At 38.2% G+C, this 21,412-nt stretch overlaps 1 protein-coding gene across 1 annotated transcript; it reads right to left on the bottom strand.

The window, feature by feature from the left end:
* Positions 1 to 876: 876 nt before the first annotated feature.
* LOC120319359 (aldo-keto reductase family 1 member B1-like) lies at positions 877 to 21,275 on the bottom strand. The gene is made up of 10 exons (XM_039368186.1): positions 21,099 to 21,275; positions 16,072 to 16,239; positions 15,058 to 15,174; positions 12,229 to 12,306; positions 10,918 to 11,040; positions 8,917 to 9,023; positions 6,792 to 6,873; positions 6,230 to 6,313; positions 2,581 to 2,663; positions 877 to 1,376 (listed from the first exon to the last, which is right to left on the bottom strand). Exons 1-10 carry the CDS (start codon positions 21,162 to 21,164, stop codon positions 1,334 to 1,336), a joined length of 951 nt encoding a protein of 316 aa, XP_039224120.1. The 5' UTR covers positions 21,165 to 21,275; the 3' UTR covers positions 877 to 1,333.
* Positions 21,276 to 21,412: the final 137 nt, after the last annotated feature.

A 21,412-nucleotide genomic window follows, 5' to 3' on the forward strand; every position in this document is an offset into this window, starting at 1 on the left:
TGGCAGCTGCAGCACATTGCTGGCTCATATTTAGGTGATTGTCCACTAGGATTCTGAGGTCCCTCTCACAGTTACTATTATTGAGCAAGGTACCCCCTATACTATGCCTATGCATTTGGTTTTTCTTGCCTAAATGTAGAACCTTACTTTTTTCACCATTGAATTTCATTTTGTTAGATAGCGCCCAGTGTTCAAGTCTGTCCAGATCCCTCTGTATCTTAAGCCTGTCTTCTGGAGTGTTGGCTATTCCTGCCAGCTTGGTGTCATCTGCAGATTTGATGAGTTCCTCATCTATCCCGTCATCCAAATAGTTGATATAGATATTGAAGAGCACTGGGCCCAGAACAGAGCCCTGGGGCACCCCATTATATACTTCCCTCCATGTAGATGCAGTTCCATTGAGGACCACTCGCTGAGTAAGGCCGGTCAGCCAGCTACGGATCCATCTGGTGGTGGTGCTTTCTACCCCACATTTTTCTATCTTGTCAAGTAGTAGGTTGTGATCTACTTTATCAAATGCCTTACTGAAGTCCAAGTAAATTATGTCCACAGCATTCCTCTGATCCACTAATTTTGTCACTTATGTATCTTTTCATAGTCTTTTTACAGCACTCCTTGAGAGATTTAAAATCTCAGTATATTACCGCAACAATCTGGGTCCTCATTTTACTGACCTCAGAAGGATGGATGGCTGAGTCAACTTTGGTCAGAATTGAACCCCAGATTGTGGGCAGAGTTAGTCTGCAATATTGCTTTCTAATCAGTGAGCCACCAGGGCCCTATTATAGGCTTTTAATACATCTATTTTAAATATGTGGGTTTTGGAAATGATTCATAGCTAATATGATTTCTATCATCAGAAAACAGAAGAGCCACTAGAGTAACCAAACAGTTTTATTAAACACAAAACACACTCCAAATTCTTGAATGAGAATTCCACATAGAGTAACTACGAAAACATACAACTCTACCAAAGCTTTAATGCCCCAAGTATGTAGCCAAAGAGTTAAGTGTAATGCAAGCATACACACAAATCATTAAACTTCCCCCCCCCAAATGTTCAAAAGATATTCTGCTTTTTCAAATAGGAGACATTAATCTGAAATGATTTGATGAGAAATATAAGACAAATTAAACTATGGCTCATTTTTCTAAAGCTCCAGCCACTTATGATCTTGCCAGAGAAATGTATGTTCATAAAAATAATCACATCATATTCAATTTAGGCAGAAAAAAGTTTATAAAGATTGCATGGAGAGACTGATCCAAAAAAGAAATGCCAATATAATCAACACCAACAGTCCACTGTGTACTCCCGTGTTTTGCAGGACTTTTAGTATTCAATGCTGAAAGGATAGTCCTTGTGATTGATACACCTGAAGAGAGAAAGAATCAGACATTGGGATTAAATGGCACTTAGGTCTATCTTGCCAAAGCAAGAATTGTACGCTAATGTCCTAAACTTGCTGTTTCAAAAGTCCTTGATAGCATCTAGCAAAAACTTGCACTAATTGTGATCCTCAAACAAATGTAGCTCTAGCACACTAAGAGTCTCTTCATTTGGTGTTTTTTTCCCCTCATCTTTAAAAATACAAAGGCAGATCCTCTGTTGTAGAAACCCAGCTGGATTAATATCAAACATGATAAATCCACATTTTAATTGTGGCAATGATTATTTAGCAAATATGTCTACAATTTGGGTCTAAGAAGGTACTAATCATACAGTAGGTGCCGGCTAGTCAAGCCATAGAGTTCATTAATAAACAATTAATATGGCCATTGAACACCAAATGCTCACAACTCTGAAAGCATTATGTTGTTAATGGCGAAGTCGTGTCCGACCCATCGCGACCCCATGGACAACGTTCCTCCAGGTCTTCCTGTCCTCTACCATCTTCTGGAGTCCATTTAAGCTCCGGCCTCCTGCTTCAGGGACTCCATCCAGCCACCTCATTCTCTGTCGTCCCCTTCTTCTATTGCCCTCAATCTTTCCCAGCATTAGGCCCTTCTCCAGTGAGTCCTTCCTTCTCATTAGGTGGCCAAAGTATTTGAGTTTCAGCTTCAGGATCTGGCCTTCTAAAGAGAAGTCGGGGTTGATCTCCTCTAGGACTGACCGGTTGGATCACCTTGCAATTATCTCTTTTTCCCCAACCTGGTGTTCTTCACATACAATGGAGCATAAGCCATTACTGGCTGGAAATTCAGGGTGTTAGTCCAGCATACTTTTGACACAAGGTTGTCAAAAGGATCTGTTGCACATGCACGCTGTTTGCCAAGTGCCCAAATTTTGATCAAGTGACTGTGGGGATACTGAGATGGTTGTTAAGTGTGATGACCAGTTTTTAAGTCATTTTTTTCCAGTGCTGTTTAACTTTAAATGGCCACTAAAGGAATGGCTGTGGGACTCTAGGACTACCTGTAAATATATTCATTTCACGTGCTGATTTGCTGAATAAGTAAGAAATCAGTTGGTTTATGCACAATAAAATCATTTTACAGGCTGCTGCCCAATAAAGCATCATAGCTTTAGTTAGAACTGAATTGGACAACACTCCAACATTTTCTCCAAATTGTACTTACGAAGTCATTGCACAAGCTCTCCAGTTCCTGTTGAAACTGAGGATGGTTTCCATCTCCTGCTTAGACAACTCAAAGTCAAATACCTAGCAGACATGAAAAAAAAGCAACTATAAGAAATTCTAAGAACTCCAAAAACCATTCTGTTGAATGACAAGCTTGAGGAACCTTTAACCATGGATGCTCGCAAGGGACATGGAAGGCACACCTGGATCATACATTGCAAGCAGCCAATAGGTTCTTAAATGCAATCAAACATTACTTTTACACAGGCGGAGGTCAATTAGTACCTGCTGCCTTAAAACTTTTCGAGGCCAAAACATTGGCGCAAATTCTATATGGGGCACAAACAGGAATCCTTGCAAAGAGAAACTTGCTCGAAACCATACAATCCAAATTCCTGCGAGCTATCTTAGCTGCACCCAAAAGAACCCCAAATGCCCAATTAAGAACTGAGACAGGCATGCCCCAAATCCAGGTAAGAGCCTGGAAGATGATCACTCACTGGCTTAAACTGCATTTCTTTCCAGAGGGACTGTCCCCATTAGTGCTGACAACTTCCCTTCCCCCTGGAAGCAGGCGATAGATCATAAACTGGGCTCTTATGGGCTCTCTTCGGTATTCTTAATGTCCCTAGGCTTTGACCAAGCAAAGCAAGTAGTATCCAATAGAATAAAGGACATGGAGTTCCAAGAAGAACTAAATAGGTTGCCTTGCCACAGTAGGGATAGAATCGGCAAGATATCTGAATGATCTGACCTTCCCAAAACAAAGAATAGCTTTCTTCAGAGCCAGATTTAACATTCTTCCCTCAGCACTCCTCCAGGGCAGGTATAAGAGAACACCAGTAGCAGAACGGGTATGTATATGTGGTAAAGGAGAAGTCGAAGACATCTCACATGTTTTACTGTACTGTGAGTTTACCGAGTTTATAGGACAGTATATATTCTCCCCTTATTAGAGAGATTGCCAGGGAGGGCAGACCATTTTTATGTAGGCTTTCTCCTCCAGGACTCAAACCCTTCTATCACGCATGCAGTGGCAAAATACTGTGTTGCTGCAATGTGCACAAGAAAAAAATTGGTTACAGATTTATACCCGTCAACTTGTGCCAATTTTTTGGAGATATCTCTAATAATGTTTGGAACATTATATTTACTCACACACTAATCGGCTATCCACTCACATAAACTAGGGAGTGACCCTAACATTTTGAGAACATGTATTTTCTTAACAGGGATGTTATTTATTTACTATTAATGTCAGTACTATTTTTTTTCTTAATATATTGTAAAAAGTGATGTCTATTGCTGGTCTATGATTGTAATAAAGTTATTATTATTATTATTTAACCATGGATGCCATATACTGTATATCTTCAACTTTTGTGATTCCCAGTTAGTACAAAGATTATTGTCCAAAATTTCTGAAAGTCTACAGAAGTACTCCTGTTTTTTCATTATACTGATTTTCTTCCATTGCTAAATATATTACTGTTCATGCCATGCTGTGCCTGGTTCTGCTGCCTGCAGAAATATTTCAGCAGCACACATTTGCATCAGTCTACATTAGTCATCCTCTGCTTGAAGCAATTAAATTAATTTAATTAATTGAGAATGCTTCTCAATTTTCTAACAAAAACAAGCAGGCTAACAAAAAGGATGACATTAAACATAATAAAATCAAAGTTAGTTTATATAGTTGGTCTGGGCAACAATTTGGCAACTCTGTTGAAAATTCATAGTAGATTCCATTTATACTATTTGACCTGAGCAAGCAGAATATATTGCTTTTTTTGATACTGATCTGAAAGCCATAGCATAATTAGAAAAAAAATATACATTTGCCAGTTACTGCTCAAGTTGGTGTTTTTTCTTCCTCCAAAACTGTAATTTTGGAACAAATGAGACACAGAAAATTCTCTTTATCATTTTATATAATATAGCCCTACTTTTTGCCAATCTTTTTCCATTTCTGTGTTCATGTATAACTGTCATCAGCCAGGGTAAACATTTCACAAAACAGACCTTTTTTAGTGGAAATTGAGGTCCCAAGATTGATGATACCCCGAGGGCTACAAAAATGTGGCTGGAATGGCCGTAAGTGGCCCACAGTTCGGCTACTTGGCTCACATTAGCTAGCATAGACCAGTGTTGGCAGCTTTTAAGATCTGTGGACTTCAACTCCCAGAATTCCCCACTGGCTGTTGAAGCCCACAGATTTCACAGAGTTGAAGTCCACAAATCTTAAATTGATAGGTGAGCCAAACAGTCCAGAAGAAAGGTAAAGGAGAAATGAGTGCAATTAATCTCTGCATTAGCTGGCTTCAATCAAGCCCTACAATGCCAATATAATTGTGTTGTTTTTTCCCATCCATGCAGATAACTCTTTGCCTAACAGCCTACCTTATCTTCAGTAAGAAATGCAATAGCTGCCAGATATACAAAGAGGCCCAATGCAATTATAAGAAGCTATAGCTGGGTTGGGAAATGTCTGCCTGTTCAGACATGTTGTCTATAACTCCAATCTGCTCCAGCCAACATTGCCAACGATCAAGAAAAAAAGGAACTGTATAAAATAACATTAGGAGAGCTCAAGAATCTTATAATTTATCCAAAGCCACCTTTCAGCGATATCCATCATCCCACAATTGGGGCAAGCTGTTTCAATCTTGGGAATCAAAGGAGAGTCTTCAGATTGAGTCTTATTAATATTTCCTCACTTATGGTCAACTCATGCAGACAAACCAACTTCAGAAGAGGAAAGCAATGAGTAATTATATTCATTTGATGCACTAAACCATTAATCTAATAATACACATTATGGCTTAGTGTGAAACCAGCCAGCCTTTATAAAATTGTTCATCTCCTTTTTCTGAGTCTCAGAGTCTTTCCAGATTCTGCTATTTAAATCCTATTAAATCGATTAAGTCAGAAGAGAAAACACAAAACAACACAAAGTATATTCCATCTGTCTAAAGAATCTAAAACAATTATATAAAATTTGGAATTCTTTAATGAACAGAGAATTCTTCATTTTATGGATAACACATGCCATGTGAGAGCCAGGATGCTGTAGTGTTAAGATATTATTTATCAAATTTATGCTGCAATTCATCTCACTGTTGAGTGACTCATAAAATAGTGAAATAAAACAATTAGAAGGTTAAAACAAGGAAGCCCAAGCTCTAATAATCTCTTAGGCAAGGAAGCAAGTCAGGTGCTTGCTGCATATTGTTTTAATTAAACCAAAAAAGTGACCCACAACCATCCTTACTTAGTAGGAAGTATAATTGCAAATAACCAATTTTTGTGTAAAGCAGCATCACATTTATATCGTACCATATCACCATTGTGATTTGGAGTCAAGTCACTGAGAAGTCAAAAAATATCCAACTACCAACCCGAGCAACACCAATCACATAGCCTCCAATGAAGCCTCCCTTCATCCTATACTGGATTGATCTGGGTTGCTGCTAATAATAATAGTTAATAATAATAATAATAATCAACATCTGCCTATCCCAAATCCTTGGGAAGCACTTGATAGGTGCATAAAAATGCCAAATCCAGTCTAAACATCTTGCTGACTGTGACCAACCATAATATGCTATGTAGGAACCAACTAATCCAGAAGTGGGTATCATTTTTACCTTGAAGTTTTCTTCAATCCGTGATGGAGTGATGGACTTGGGAATCACAATTGTATTTCTTTGGATATGAAACCGGATCAGAACCTAAGAGTCAAGATCAGGCCAAACCAAGTAAGGATTATTGATCAGAAAAAAATAAGTATCTTATTCCCACTCAACTCATGTATGTATATTAACATGCGGACACATAAACCCTTCCAAGAACTCACACATACTCCCCCCCCCAGCAAAATGGACCATTCCTTTCTGCACTATTTGGTATCTTGGTTAGTACAGTCTACCTAGGAGTTATATGTTGCTCCTTAGAGCAGTGGCCCCCCAACCTTTTGAGCACCAGGGACTGGTTCTATGGCGTGAGGTTTTTCCGCGGATTGGAGGGGGTGTGGGTTTGCATGCTGCCGGCATCCCACGGATGGGGCTTCACTTGTTTGCATGGCCCAGTTTTTGGCATGCTGTGGCCCAGTGCCAGTTTATGGACCGGAGGTTGGGGACCTCTGTGTTAGAGAATCTGCCCCTCCAATCACCATCTGATTGATGAGATTTCCTACTTAACTGCACCCACCTGAGCTGCTGTTTTATTGTGCTTAGCTGCAATCTCTTTAATTTTTGGATCATCCAGGAGTGAAGGATCTTCAGGCTTGGCCCTAGCATTAAAAGAAATCAAGGGTAGCAAATAATTAATAACACTGAGAAAATGTACATTTAATAGGTAAATTTAATAAAAATATTGCTATCCAGCTGCAAAGTTAACTAGCTAGAAAGGAAAACGATGCATCACTACAGTATCTTGTAGCAGTTTCCCAAATCAGCTCTTCTTCCTAATATATGATTTCATCCTCTACAAAAGGGAAAAAAAAGAAGAGAAATTCTTCTCTTTAGTGCAGGAATTTGATAATGAGATGATAAGCATATGGCTTAACATCTCATTAGCCCCCGAATACATCTGGTGATCTTTGGAGGGCTTTTTCACTCACACACATAATATTTAGCTGAATCATGACTATTGAGTTAAAGTATAAAGATCACCTAAAAAGAAATAATTTATAAAACACATTGGGTAAATTCATATAACAGGCTAAGTAAACTAAGTAAGCTGCCCACTGGAAAAATAGGCAGCAAATAAATGTAACAAACAAACGAATCAATAAATTCTTATGGACCCATGTGTTTTGTATAAATCCAATCTAGGGGTGGATTCACCCAGCACATTAAATTATAGTTTCCTCAGATTTAAACTAGGTCAGTGGTGGCGAACCTATGGCACGGGTGCCAGAGGCGGCACTCAGAGCCCTCTCTGTGGGCACACGCGCTGTCGCCCCAGTGCTAGGCCTTCAGCCGGGTTTTATAAAACTTTTTCGCTTTAGGCCTCTGCCGCCCCGTGCAAAAAGAAAAAAGGTTCAATCAATCAGTCAATTTCAACTTCTCGCAGGGAAAAAGAAGATCTTGCAAAGTTGGAATTGATTGATTGAACTTTTTAATCCCACCCAGTCTGCTGTTACCCACCGCAGCCACACCCACCCTATTGGCCACACCCAGCCAATGGGCCACACCTACCTGGCACCCGACAATGCATAAGTGGGTTTTGGGTTGCAGTTTGGGCACTCTGTCTCTAAAAGGTTCACCATCACTGAACTAGGTTAACACAATAAACACACTGTTAAAGTGATCTTAGGCTTCACATATTGTATGAATCCAATTTCCTAATCTTTTCTCTCTGCATCAAATCTGTCACCACCTTACATGTTTCTGTAATTTAACTACTGCTGCTTCTCTTATTCACTGTTATGTTACCTTATGAATGGTCACCATTGATAATCACCGTAATTATTTTTGTAATGTATCCATGTTCCTCTTACTAATCACAATTCTTGTTGAGAAAGAAACGAATGATTAAACTCAATCTGTAGATAGCTAGTTGTACTATAACTGGCAAAAATATGTCTTCTAATACTGAGGTTTTCAGAAGTAGATGAACTAGGGAGAATCCATTGTCTTTCATCTGTTAAACTATCTGCCCGTCATCTCTTTTTGTAATTGTGATTCCATCCCGTTCACCTATTTGTCCCTTTAATCCAGTGGTTCTCAACCTTTTTAATGCCGCGACCCCCAACCGGTCGTAAGTCGAAGACTACTCAACCGGTCGTAAGTCGAGGACTACTCAACTGGTGCAGCAGGGCAGAGACAGCCTGGACAATTCCTATTGGCTTTTGAAAGCCAATAGAATTAGACTCTACTCAAGAGAGTCTATTCTATTGGCTTTCAAAAGCCGATAGAATAAAAGGGAGTAGCACAGCTAAGGAAAAGGGGGGAAAAATGGCGGACTGCGTTGTTTGGCGACCCCCGTGAAATGGCCGTTTGACCCAAATGGGGTCCCAACCCACAGGTTGAGAACCACTGCTTTAATCTCTTGTTAATCTTTAATGTTTTAATTTTAATGCTGGATGTTTTTAATGCACTTGTCGCTTTATATTGTAAGCTCCCCAGAATGGCTGGATAGGGCAATGGGTGGCAAATAAATTGAATACATAAATAAAATAAATTTCAGGGCGTGCCTTAGCTCTCGAGTCATTTCCATTTCTCATTTATGCATTCCAATGTGCGGTTAATGATTAGCAAATCAGATTTCAAGGACTCTCAGCTCCAGCAGCTTTTGCTCAATGCAGGAACAAAAGACCAAATGTTCTCACCAGGGCCTATCAGGAGAACCAAGGGGACTATAGGCTGTGACGGAGATCCCTTTGGACTGACAGTACTCAATCAGCTTTTGCTGAGTAAGGTACGGGTGGCATTCAACCTATAATACATACAAAAATGGATGTCAGTCTATGTTTGTTATTACCCCACAACAGGCTGAAATTCAATATGTTTCCCATTTTTATTTTTTTAAAAAAAAATTACAATCTGCATTTGGGTCACGTTCAATTGTGGATACAACCAGCTTCTTTTCACTGTGGGAAAGAAAGATCATGTCCAGTTTCAAACAGTTTGTTTCTTCAGAAAACATGATAGATTTCCTTTTTTAAAGCTACATTGCCATTACACGCCTTCCCTATATAATTGCACTCATACTGCAATCCTTACTTAATGGTTAGCAGGATTTTCATGCTGAAGTGCCTTACTGCTGCTTAAGAAAAATTAACAGGTAGCCCAATGCTTTCCTTTAAAAAAAAAAACAAACCCAACTTTATTTGTTGGGCTGGCAATTCTGCCACGTTATACCCATGATTTGTTTAATTTACAGCTCAGCAGGTTGTGTGATATCAACAATGTCTTGTTTATTCAAAAGATCATGGTTAAAGTCAGGTTAATGTGATGCTATATGAAATTATCCTCTAGCCAAGAGAAATTACACAATCATATTAACAGCAACTATGGAACAGATTTTTGTGTCACAAGAGAAAAAAATAAATTTGGAAAGGCTAACACAAAAGTCAAAAGAATATGTAACCTGACTGATAAAAATATGTTATTCATGCACTTTCACCGAGGCTCTGAAAAAAAGCAATTGTTCTTGCAGTCTTTATGTGTTGAGTTCTCCACTTGCTTGCAAGTGTATCAAAAGGATACACTGTACTTTATAGGGTTACAGAGTTGAAGGTTTAATTCTACTTCTGGCTGAAATGCTTATTAAAGAGACACCATTGAAACTTCTCAAACATTCTTTGTTCTGAATTCTGATTATTAATCAGGAGCTGCTGATTTGCAAAATATTTTGTTTCAGAAACATCTAGAAATTCAAAATGTATTTGCAAAAAAGACATAGGAGAAGTTGGTGCACAAACAGAATCCGACAGAACAGACAAACTATATTTAGAATGTAATTTTACTCTAAAGCATCCTTCTCTGTCATCCAATACTTTTCAGAATATATCATAGACTGTAGAAATGCAAAAAGGCAACTGTTACAGTTTCTAATCAATTTAAATTTGTTATTGCATATTTATAATTAAGTTTGATATTTCAATAGATGATGATGCTGTGCCTTCAAATTGGTTTCGATTCCTAATGTTCACAAAGATATTTTTAAAGCAGACTACCATAAGCATCTTGAGCTCCTCCGGAGATTCTCTTCTTCCAATGATTCTGACTTATCGAGCTGTAAACAGAACTCCTAGTAAAATATCTAATTCCAGTGTTTGTAAGATGGTATATTTTTCTAATTCGGTACAAAATAATAGATTTAATTTTTTACATTCAATTGTAATAAACAAATAAATCTTGCAATTAGTATATATCATGTTAATTTCAATTTACAATTTCAATCAACAAGCCTGCTGTGAAATTCAAATTAGAATTACAAATAATTTTAAAATGTTGAGATCAGCTGTCAGAATGATGGATTAAAGGGGGGAGGTATAGCAAAACTGTACATTCAGAAATTTCCTTTATTCCCCGATATCTGTGCAATGAACATTGTTTTGTGGGGTCTTTGGTGCTTTCTGAGCTTGATGGTTTCCTTGCAGACCTTTCATTACCAAACTAGGTAACATCACCTGATAATGATGATCTGATGATGTTACCTAGTTTGGTAATGAAATGTCTGCAAGAAAATCATCAAGCTCAGAGAGCCCCAAGGCCCCCTCAGTTCAACCCTGAGCTACAAATATTCTATCGGTACGTTGTTTTGATCCTTATCTCTCTTTATAAATAATTCTTTATAATCCCCAAACCACTTCCTATGAATTTACCTGGTTATTTGCAGGTTTGTATTTCAATTTGGGCTTCTTCAAGATTCTCTCAATCTGTTCATGGTTGAAGTTGGAAACACCAATTGCCTTCACCAATCCAACATCTACTAGTTCCTCCATTGCCTAATGACATAACAAAAGGTCAAATATGAGATAAAGCAGTTGCGTATATTGACACAAAAATCTGCCTGACATTAGTCTTTTTAGGAGTTTTCAAGACCAGCAAGAACCATTATAAAAAGGTTTGTGTTGAGAAACATCACTTGGTGTGACCTTTCTGGAATTCTACCACTTCACAACATACAAACTTCTGAACACATCAGGCTGAAAAGGGGAGCTGATGATTATTTTCATTATTTTTGTATAATAATAATAAACTGAATATTGCAGCATGTGAGAGACCCTGGGTCACACATTGCTATAGGCCATGATTTATTCTGTAAATCAAATTTGGTTGAGTTCATACAACGTAAGTTGAAACTAAACCACATTTTGTCTTAATACAATATATGTCCCCATCACAGAGATTGGCCACGAGAGAGTTTCAGAGGGGGAGCTGAGGAAGATAAGCAATTCAATTTCTGAAGTTAGAAGATTGGCTTATAACTCTGCCAGCAGTTAAGAGTATAAATATACCCCACTAGGTGAATAGGTCAGCCAATTCTAGTTATGATGTGTTATTTGGATATGCTTCAAACTATCCTAAAAAGGAAAGTGTGCAACTAATAGAAATTCAATTGTACATATGTAACTTTTCAAGATGCTTTTTCTCTCTCAAAAATCAGTTGTGACACACACCTTTATTGATTTATACTTTGCATATTCATGTGCTTGATGCATTTCACATTGAAATAAATGGAAAATTAGTTTATAGTAACATCAAACATTCCTGAACAAAGAATTATTACGCAAAGTGTGTTTAACATATAAATGCATATACAATTCCAGCAATTTCGTTTTCTCTGGGGTTTTTTGCTTACCCTAAATAGGAGAGAGAACAGTGAGATTCATCTCCTTTTGAAAGTTTGCCACAGGCAAGATAAAGGAAAAGAACTCAGTCTGTATTTCTAAGCAAAAATATTTTGCATTTTTGGTAAATATCCTCAAAAAATCAGGAGGGACTCATAATTAAGCAAGTGTCTTATTAAAATAAATCACAAATAAAAAAATCTCCAGGACATAAAATTTAGGTCATAATTTCAACAAATGCAAATTTATAATATTTTCAATATAAAAATGCAAAGTATATAATATCTACTTACAAACCACTGCATACAGAGAAGAAACGTCTTTAGTTAAAATTGAACATACCTCCCATGTGTCTAAAATATTTGTGTTACTGGATATCATCATGCCTTTATCATCCACAGGAAACAGATCATCTCCTGCCTGTCAATACATAGCAAGATCCCAAGTCAGTTTTCTTCTAAATAGCTGACACTGCCTTAGTCAGAACCAAGCTTTAAAAGCATGCATTTTACAAACAAACACAAAATATGGAGGATAATATTAATATATATATATATATATATATATATATATATATATATATATATATATATATATATATATATTAATAATAATAATAATATTAATAATAATAATAATATATATTAATAATACAAATAATATATATATTATATATAATAATATATATATATTATTTGTAACGTATCGCAGTAGCGACTTGAGCCTGCTTAACGTCCCTAGTGGGGGCTGCAAGGCAAAAGAGATTATTAAAAAAAAAAAAAAAGTAGAACTGCAGTATAGCAATTTAAATGCCAAGGTGTAATCAATCAGACCAGTCTGTCTGAAAAACTTTGTGTGTGTGTATGTGTGTATTTATATATATATGTATGTGTGTGTATTTATATACACACACACACATACATATATATATATGTATGTGTGTGTCTGTGTCTTTCTTATGCACACATTTTAATGGCTTTTTTTAAAAAAAATATTTTTTGGAGGTTTGTATTTTAGCTTTTTGAATAAAAAAATAAAAAAGTATTTAAAAAACCAAGCAGTGGAACTTTCCTAATGGTGCTATTCAGTATGCAGAACTAGGCAATGTTGAAAGGATTGTATATCAGGCATAAAGGATCACTTGCAATTCAAAAGGATTTATTGCACAAGAATCTAATCAACTATTAGTCAATACTAAATTGGTGCTAGATAAGAATTTACAGAATTCAGGGGAGACTGGACTTGGATCATGTGTGACAATGTAACGACTCCAGACTAATTACTCATTTAACTCTGCCCCTTGGCTCTGCTTCTTCTCCTATATCGTGCCCCTGATCAGCTGAAGGACTAAACACATCATCAGCCAAGACTGGTGACATCAAACATCATTTCATTTTTTTTTTTTTTTGAAGATCATGGGAAACTGCTCCCATTTGCCTGATCAAAAATCCTTCACCCTTCCAAACAAATGGCCTGAAACTACACCACTGGATCTCAGCAGTATCTGAATTTAAGGTCCTTTGAGAGGTCTAGGTGAGCACTGTTCAACAGAAGTTTCCTGCTTCTATTTCAACCCTTTTAGGAAAAGTCAGAAAGAGGCCATTTTTAGGGGCCTCAGTATCAAGGAACTATAGGTGGTCCACAAACTTCTCAACTTGTCCCATTTAATGACTGCAATTGGAACTGGCAAGTCATGTGACTATGATAGGCTTACAACATTATTTCCCATTCGGTTGTTAAGCAAGACATCACATGACTGTGACTTGCTATTTTACCTCCACATCTCCATTAACTCTTCTTTTGCTAGCTGGGAAGCATAAATAGTGATTGTATAACTCTGTGTTGGTCATAAATGTGTGCCTGTTGGAACTGTCCAAATAGTGATCACGTGATGTGGGACATGGCAATGGCTGTAAATGTAAGGATTATGGCAACCTAGAATGAGAAGGAAAATGGCTGCAGCCATTCTGCTTTGTTATTTTTTCATTGTTGTAACTTTGAGTGATTGCTAAATGAAGTAGTTGGTAAGCAAGGACCACCTGTAATAAGATGTGCTTGGTTCTGAATTTGGGAAGATGCCTTAAAAAAAAAAATCAAAGCAATATCCGGTTAATTAAAATAATGATTTGCTAAATTCCTGGCAGTAATTTTTCATAGTTTTACCATGAGATACTGGAGGCTAAACACGGAGTGTACTGATTGGAAAACAGATATTATAATCTATGCTCCCCAAGTAAGAGCACATTCCTTTCACAAACTAAAAACAGCACTTTCTTACATTTATATGAAACTATTCAGCCAGTTACTTAAATAAATTAAAGATGGACTTGAAAATATAAAAAGTCTACAGAGAACATCAGCAAAAGGTTTTAGAAGGCAGATTCCATGGCAGAGCCTCTTGAGATGCTACCAGAACCCCAAAATACAAATATACAATAGTTAACACCACCACGCCTTGCTAGCTTTTGAATATTTCACCCTGAAGTTCCCAAAACAGATGTTAACCACTTTAATTTTTCTAATAATTAAAAAATTGGTTTGTGGCTGTGTGGATGCCACCTAGGTGTTTTATTTTGCCAGCCCCAGGTTTATACCACCATCCTTCAACTGTAATCACTCAAGGACTGCAGGGTTAATTGTGTTCTAGTCTCCATTAAAATCAGGATCCTTAAAAGCTTGGTTTTCTAAATAGTGAGTGCCAAATTTATGGCCAGAATTAAATCACAGGAACAAGAAACCCATTCAAACACAGATTCACTCAAACAATAGAAAAATCCACGCCACAAACAGTCTTTGATCAGAGCTGCTTGTGGGAGCTGTGTCCACCTCCCCCCCCCAAATTCCATACTTGCCTCTTCTAATTACACTTTTACATACTCAGCCTTCTTCACATCCACTCATCTGAATGCGTGGGAATGGAAATACTTAAGGTTGGATTTTCATTGCATGTTCCCCCTTCAGCTTTCTGATGCCAATCAGATAGCAATGGGGAAAGTGTGGGATGGAACATCAATGATCTTCTTGTGGACCTCCTGTTCCCAGCTGATTGACCATGAGAAAAGCTGAACAGCTACAGAATTCTGGGAACTATAATCTAAACATACTGAAAGGATGGGGAAGCCCACAGTACTTGTGTATCAGTTTTCCTCCTAGGATCCTTATATCCCGTACCTTACATCCTAGAGGCCAGTGGATAAGGTAGAGGTCAAGGTAGTTCAATTTCAAGGCCTTCAGAGTTGCCTGACAGGCATTCTTGACCAAAGTCTTCTCATGGAACGTGCACCAAAGCTGCAAGAAAAACGCCATATGGAGAGGTTAGTTCCTGTGTTCCCTGAACTACACATATGGCTGTCAATGTGTCCATAGCAATTCCCTTGGATTATAAGGAATTATTTAAAAATCAGACTAGATCTTGTATAAGAAACATGAAAAATCTGGAGGGTGGAAAGTAACTTTCAAGAAAAAGACCAACTTCCTAAATTACCAGTCCATTCTTCAAATCAACAATAGACTGCATAGGGGCACTAAATTTAAAGTCAACTCCAAAAGCATGCTGGAGATGCCTTAGCTGCAATTGCTGCCACAATCCACATTACAAAAAAAAACCCCTAGCCTTGAAAGTAGTTCAACAACTGTGACCAGTACAAAAAAAAGACAAACAAGGTTATTAACTCGATGAATGGAAAATTTCTTAAATGTGATTTATACAACTATTTGTAATTTTTATTTTATTTTATCTATTTTCATCCTAAACTTATTATTTTTACAAATAACTCAAGATGGCGAATGTATCCGACACATCTTCCTCCTCCTATTTTCCCCACAACAACCCTGTGAGGTGAGTTGGGCTGAGAGAAAATGACTGGCCCAAAGTCACCCAGCTAGCTTTCATGGTTAAGTCAAAACTAGAACTCCTGGTCTCCCACTTTCTAGAGGACATTCTATTGTGGATATACCAGTTCTAATCTTGCATTCTTTACATACGGTAACTTCATCTCTGGAACTAATCAGTATGATTGACAATAAATTATTTTTTTTCTATCTATAACAGTTATTTATTTAATTTGTATGCTGCTGAATCTTCCTAAACTCCAGGGAGATTACAAATATTGTTGCGGGCTATTTAAAAACATTCAGAATTAAGGGGTTTTTTCCCCTCTCTCCTTAAGATGTAAATATATATACCTTGCTGACAATAAAAAGATCCTCACGCTTTACAGTCCCAGCCTGGATTGCATCCTGAATACCGTTGCCAACTTCTTCTTCATTCTGGTACACGTAGGCACAGTCTATATGGCGATAGCCTACATCAATGGCCTTCTTCACAGCATCTTTGACTTTTCCTGGTGGAGACTGGACAACAGAAGAATCCTAATCAAGAATCCTATTTAGCTAATTTATTACATGGCAAGCATCTTACCTATAAAAAGTAAGATGATATTAGTTTAATATTTAACCACAGTTGGTTTGTTTTGGGCAAGGTTCAAAAATGATATAATATACAAGACTTAAGATGGCAACCTTTAGTCTGCATGGCTAAGCCGTAAACAAAATCATTTTGCAGTATAGGATGATATCTGATTCCAAATAACGCATTCAGCTTGTCAGGGTCTTATCATGCTGACAAAGATATGCAAAAACAGATACTAACCATGCCTGTTGTCAATTTGGAAACAAAGTTTATTAAGAATAGAAAGTACTTTATACTTAACCATGGCTAACAAAGACCATGGTACAAAATAGGATTTCCTAGCCTTTCTAACCATGGTTTCCCATCTTGATTTGCAGCCAATATTTAATCACAATTTGTACAATGAGGTGTCTAGGCATATCTCTAGGCAAGGAAAAAGTAAACTGTCACATCTACATAGGCCAACTTTGCAAGCTTCATTAGTAAGAAACTATATTATAAACATGAGTGCCAATGAACATGTTCACTGCAGTTATCTTAAGGAGGGGTGCTAACTTTCAAAGAAATGCAGACTGAAAAGTCAGAGTGGGTATTTTAGCTCTTGATGCTTATACTATCTTGGATGGGAGAGTTGTATACACTTAACCTCTCCACAAGAAATGACTGTCATTTCCAAGTCCCACTTGTGATATAATTTATTTGCAATTTTTGACAGAAATACTGATATAATTTAATACTCTGCAACTGCAAACCTAGGAAGAGAGCCGGAAAAAAAAGATAACCATCAAGGTTCCTGGAACTCCTTACATGTTAGTCTTGTTTTTGGGGGGATAATGGGAAATGTAATCCAATACATTTATTAGTTTTTAATTTTTTTAAATACCACTTTTATTATTTTTATAAATAACTTAAGGTGGTGAACATACCTAACATTTCTTCCTCCTCCCATTTTACCCACAACAACAACCCTGTGAGATGAATTGGGCTAAGAGTGACTGGCCCAAAGCCACTCAGCTGATTTTCATGCCTAGAACTCAGTTTCCTGATTTCTAGACTAGTGCCTTTACCACTAGACCAAACTGGCTCTTTTATTTATTTACACATATATTTATTAGTTATTAGCTAACACAGTATTCCTCAACCCTGGCAACTTTCACATGTGTGGACTCAAGGCTATTTCTTGACAGGATGAAGGATTTGATTGTGCAGATGGGAACAATTTGTCTCCCAACTCCTATTCTGACCTTCAAAGGAAAAAAAACAACACTCTGAAATAATGCTTACTTTGATGTCACCAGCCTTTTGCTGATGATGTGCATGGTCCTTCATTTGATCAGTTCTTTGCGAATGTACTGTTCTGGTTGGGGTGCTGTGATATCATTTAATGCCCCTGGATTGATTCATTTAGACATTTGTGGTAGTGGGAGGTTACAAAAGGACTACGTTCAATAGCATGCAGCTTGTTCCCAATTAATTAGGACAGTGGTTCTCAACCTGTGGGTCGGGACCGCATTTGGGGTCGAACGACCATTTCACAGGGGTCGCCAAACAACGCAGTCCACCATTTTTCCCCCCTTTTCCTTAGCTGTGCTACTCCCTTTTATTCTATCGGCTTTTGAAAGCCAATAGAATAGACTCTCTTGAATAGAGTCTAATTCTATTGGCTTTCAAAAGCCAATAGGAATTGTCCAGGCTGTCTCTGCCCTGCTGAGCCCGCCAAAAGTCCCATTCTGCAAACGGTGCTGCACCAGTTGAGTAGTCCTCGACTTACAACCGTTTGGGGGTCGCGGCATTAAAAAGGTTGAGAACCACTGAATTAGGATGACAGGATTTGATTCACTTCTCTGTGCAAATTAAGCCACTGATGAAACATAGTGCGCCAATACCTTCAGGGTTTCTCAACCGTGGCAACTTTTCGATGTGTTCAGCATGCTGGGGAATTGTACAACATAGAAGTTGTACCCTCAAATACTCAAGAGGATACCATACTGCTTATCCTTAAAGCAGAAATTGTTTGTTTTTAGGATATTATTTACACTAAGGATTTATTTATTTCATCATGTAGGAAGATGCTGACATACTTGCCCAAGCCTGAGAATACTGGTGATCCCTTGTGGTTCGTTCTATCTATCTATCTATCTATCTATCTATCTATCTATCTATCTATCTATCTATCTATCTATCTATCTACCTACCTACCTATCTTTGTACTTGTATCAAAAACAACCAAGCAGAATTTTAATAGCCTGCGCAAACCACTGTGCAGCTGATATCCCAGAATCCTGATTGCCACTCTGGATACTTGCAGCTGGCACTTCCAATGAAAACTGAAAGCAAAATATATAGTTATCTTAATTAGGTCTTCATGTACCCTTAACAGTTTTTCAAGTGATGCACTGGTAGTTCTCTTGTAAAGACAACAAAATGTCAAGGACAATAAAGGAAGTAAATTATCTGAGGCATCTGAGGATTTCTGGAACAAATTCTTCTGCTCCTAAGGGCAAATAATGCATATTTGATTTAGGTAGCAAGGCTCTTGCAAAGATAAAGTTACAGGCTGCCCTTTTATTAGAAAATAGAATTAACAGAAGAAAACCTTGTTCAGAACAGAAGATTTCTATAGCAAAAACTCCTGCTGAAATGACTCTGTCACTGCTAATTATTGAAAGTAATTTGACCAATGCTATTAACTCTCTCTTTGCATGATGGTTTGAGATTACAGATAGTCCTTGACTTATGACCACAATTGGGACTAGAACTTCCAATGTGGTCATTAAGTGAGTTGTACCTAATTTTACTACTTTTGCCACAGTTGTTAAGTGAATCCTGCTCCTCTACTGAGTTTGTAAGAAGCTCTCTGGGGAAGTCAAAAATGGCAATTACATGATACCGGGACACGGCAACTATCGGAAATACATGCCAGTTGCCAAGCACTCAAATTTTGATCACATGACAGTGTGATGTTGCAATATTCATAAGTGCAAGGACCAGTCGTAAGTCACTTTTTTCAGCAGTATTGTAATTTCAAACGGTTGTTAAATGGTCATAAATTGTATATAGAAGGGCCATCCAAGAAAAATGAAAGGCCCATTTTCTTCAAGGCATTCACCTGAAGGAATATCTGTAGTGCCTAGATGAGGTCAGAAACCTGTTGCACGGGCAAGCAAGGAATAAACAGCACAAATGATTTAGAGTACTTTTATTCAACCTTGGTAACTTTTCAGATGCATGGACTTCAATTCCCAGAATTCCCCAGCCAGGTACCATCATTTTGGGTACATAGAGGAAGGGCACTCCAATGGAAGCTTCTAATGCAAAAAATGCATGTTTTAAAAAAAGAATGGGGATATTCCATTAAATACTTTCTTAATTATAGTAAAAAGAGCCTTTAAATCCTGTAAGAGTTGTAATTAGCCATAGAAAAAAGATCTCATGGGATTTTAAAAAGACAATACAAGTAAGTCAATTAAGGAACTGGACTGACAAGTATTTATTTTCAGAAAAAAATGATGTTAACCAGATTAATTTAGGAATAAATTATGCAGCAGTTAAATATGAAGGGCCTCCTATATACTGATATACATCAGTAAAGCAATTTATTTCTCTTCATACCAGTTTAAGGGTGCAAAGATGGAAACAGGGAGAAAAATATTCTTACTATTTCGATTTTAGCCACTTGATCTTATCCCACTCAAAAGAACTTACTACCAACACAGTAAGAATATCTCCTGACAAAAGCCTCACATTCTGGACTTTAATTCTGTGAAAAAGTGGTAGTGGTAAGAGAAGAATACTGGCTCCCAAGTGATATCAAAGGAAGCAACTATATATAATGCAGGAATGAGCAATCAAGCCCTCACATAATGTTGTTGTTAATTGCGAAGTCGACCCATCGCGACCCCATGGACAACGTTCCTCCAGGCCTTCCTGTCCTCTACCATCTTCTGGAGTCCATTTAAGTTCACGCCTACTGCTTCAGTGACTCCATCCAGCCATCTCATTCTGTCGTCCCCTTCTTCTATTGCCCTCAATCTTTCCCAGCATTAGGCTCTTCTCCAGTGAGTCCTTCCTTCTCATTAGGTGGCCAAAGTATTTGAGTTTCAACTTCAGGATCTGGCCTTCTAAAGAGCAGTCGGGGTTGATCTCTTCTAGGACTGACCGGTTTGAAATACCAAACTACAATTCCCAGCATCCTTAGCTCAGACTCCTGGGAGACTTCAGCATCTAAAGGGGAAGCCGGTACCCAAACAATGCTAGCAAAGCTAGCTCTAGACAACCGTTAGGAAATCCGAAGCCCAAGGAACTTTAATCCATTTTATTTAATTTCCGTCTAGTGTCAGTGTCTCCGCCCCTCTTCCGAGAAAATGGAAGAGTCTGAAATTTTATTTCCATATCGGGGATTAAAGAGAGAGAAGCCTTCTCCAAATGCATAACGGATATTAACTAACCGCCGCTTGCATCTGGGACAGCGAGGAACCTCTTCCTCTCACAAAGGATTTCTGCAAAACATAGGAGGAAAAACAAACCCGCCCCACGGTTTTACGAGAAAGAAATGGCAAAGCGGCAAGGCCAGCAATTTAATTGCAAGCCTGCAAGACACGTGGCTTATTGCAAGCTTGCAATTTGGTTTTAGGCATGTGCAAAAAGCAAAACGAAAGCCCCCCCCCCATCCACCTACCCACTTCCCCAAATCCTCGGCTTTGTCACCCTTGGAGCAAAAGCCCGCCAACGAAAACGGGAAGGAACAAATGAGGGAAAACCTCAACCGATGCCCATCCAGATCCGGGTTGCGAATGCTTACCTTCCACGTGCCCAATCCCAAAATGGGCATCTTTGCTTTCGTGTACAGCTCCACGTACTTGGCCATGGCAGCCGCTCCGTGAAGCCCAAATCCGATGTGCGCGCCAAGTGCGGAGAAAGACCCAGGCGAGGCACGACCGGGACAAGCCGCTTTTATACACGCCAGACCCGCCTCGGGAGGCGGGCGCGCCGGGGCGTGAAAAAGAGAGGCGTTTTTCCAAAGCTGGATCTTTAATGCCTCCTGGGACGGTTACCCGCTGCTAGATTTTATCTAGCGGAAGGGTCAGCGCAGGCAGACAGGCAAGCAACCAGGGA

The sequence above is a fragment of the Crotalus tigris genome, unplaced genomic scaffold (genome assembly GCF_016545835.1).
Source record: "Crotalus tigris isolate CLP2741 ecotype Arizona unplaced genomic scaffold, ASM1654583v1 scf7180000017541.2806704, whole genome shotgun sequence".
NCBI lineage: Eukaryota > Metazoa > Chordata > Lepidosauria > Squamata > Viperidae > Crotalus > Crotalus tigris.

Coding starts and splice junctions, on each gene's coding strand:
- LOC120319359 (XM_039368186.1), bottom strand. CDS start 21,164: ATGGCCAAGTACGTGGAGCTGTACACGAAAGCAAAGATGCCCATTTTG. Junction 15,175..16,071: donor ATCTTTTTATTGTCAGCAAG/GTATATATATTT, acceptor TTTTTCTTGCAG/CTTTGGTGCACGTTCCATGA. Junction 6,874..8,916: donor GGTTCTCCTGATAGGCCCTG/GTGAGAACATTT, acceptor TTTTAATGCTAG/GGCCAAGCCTGAAGATCCTT.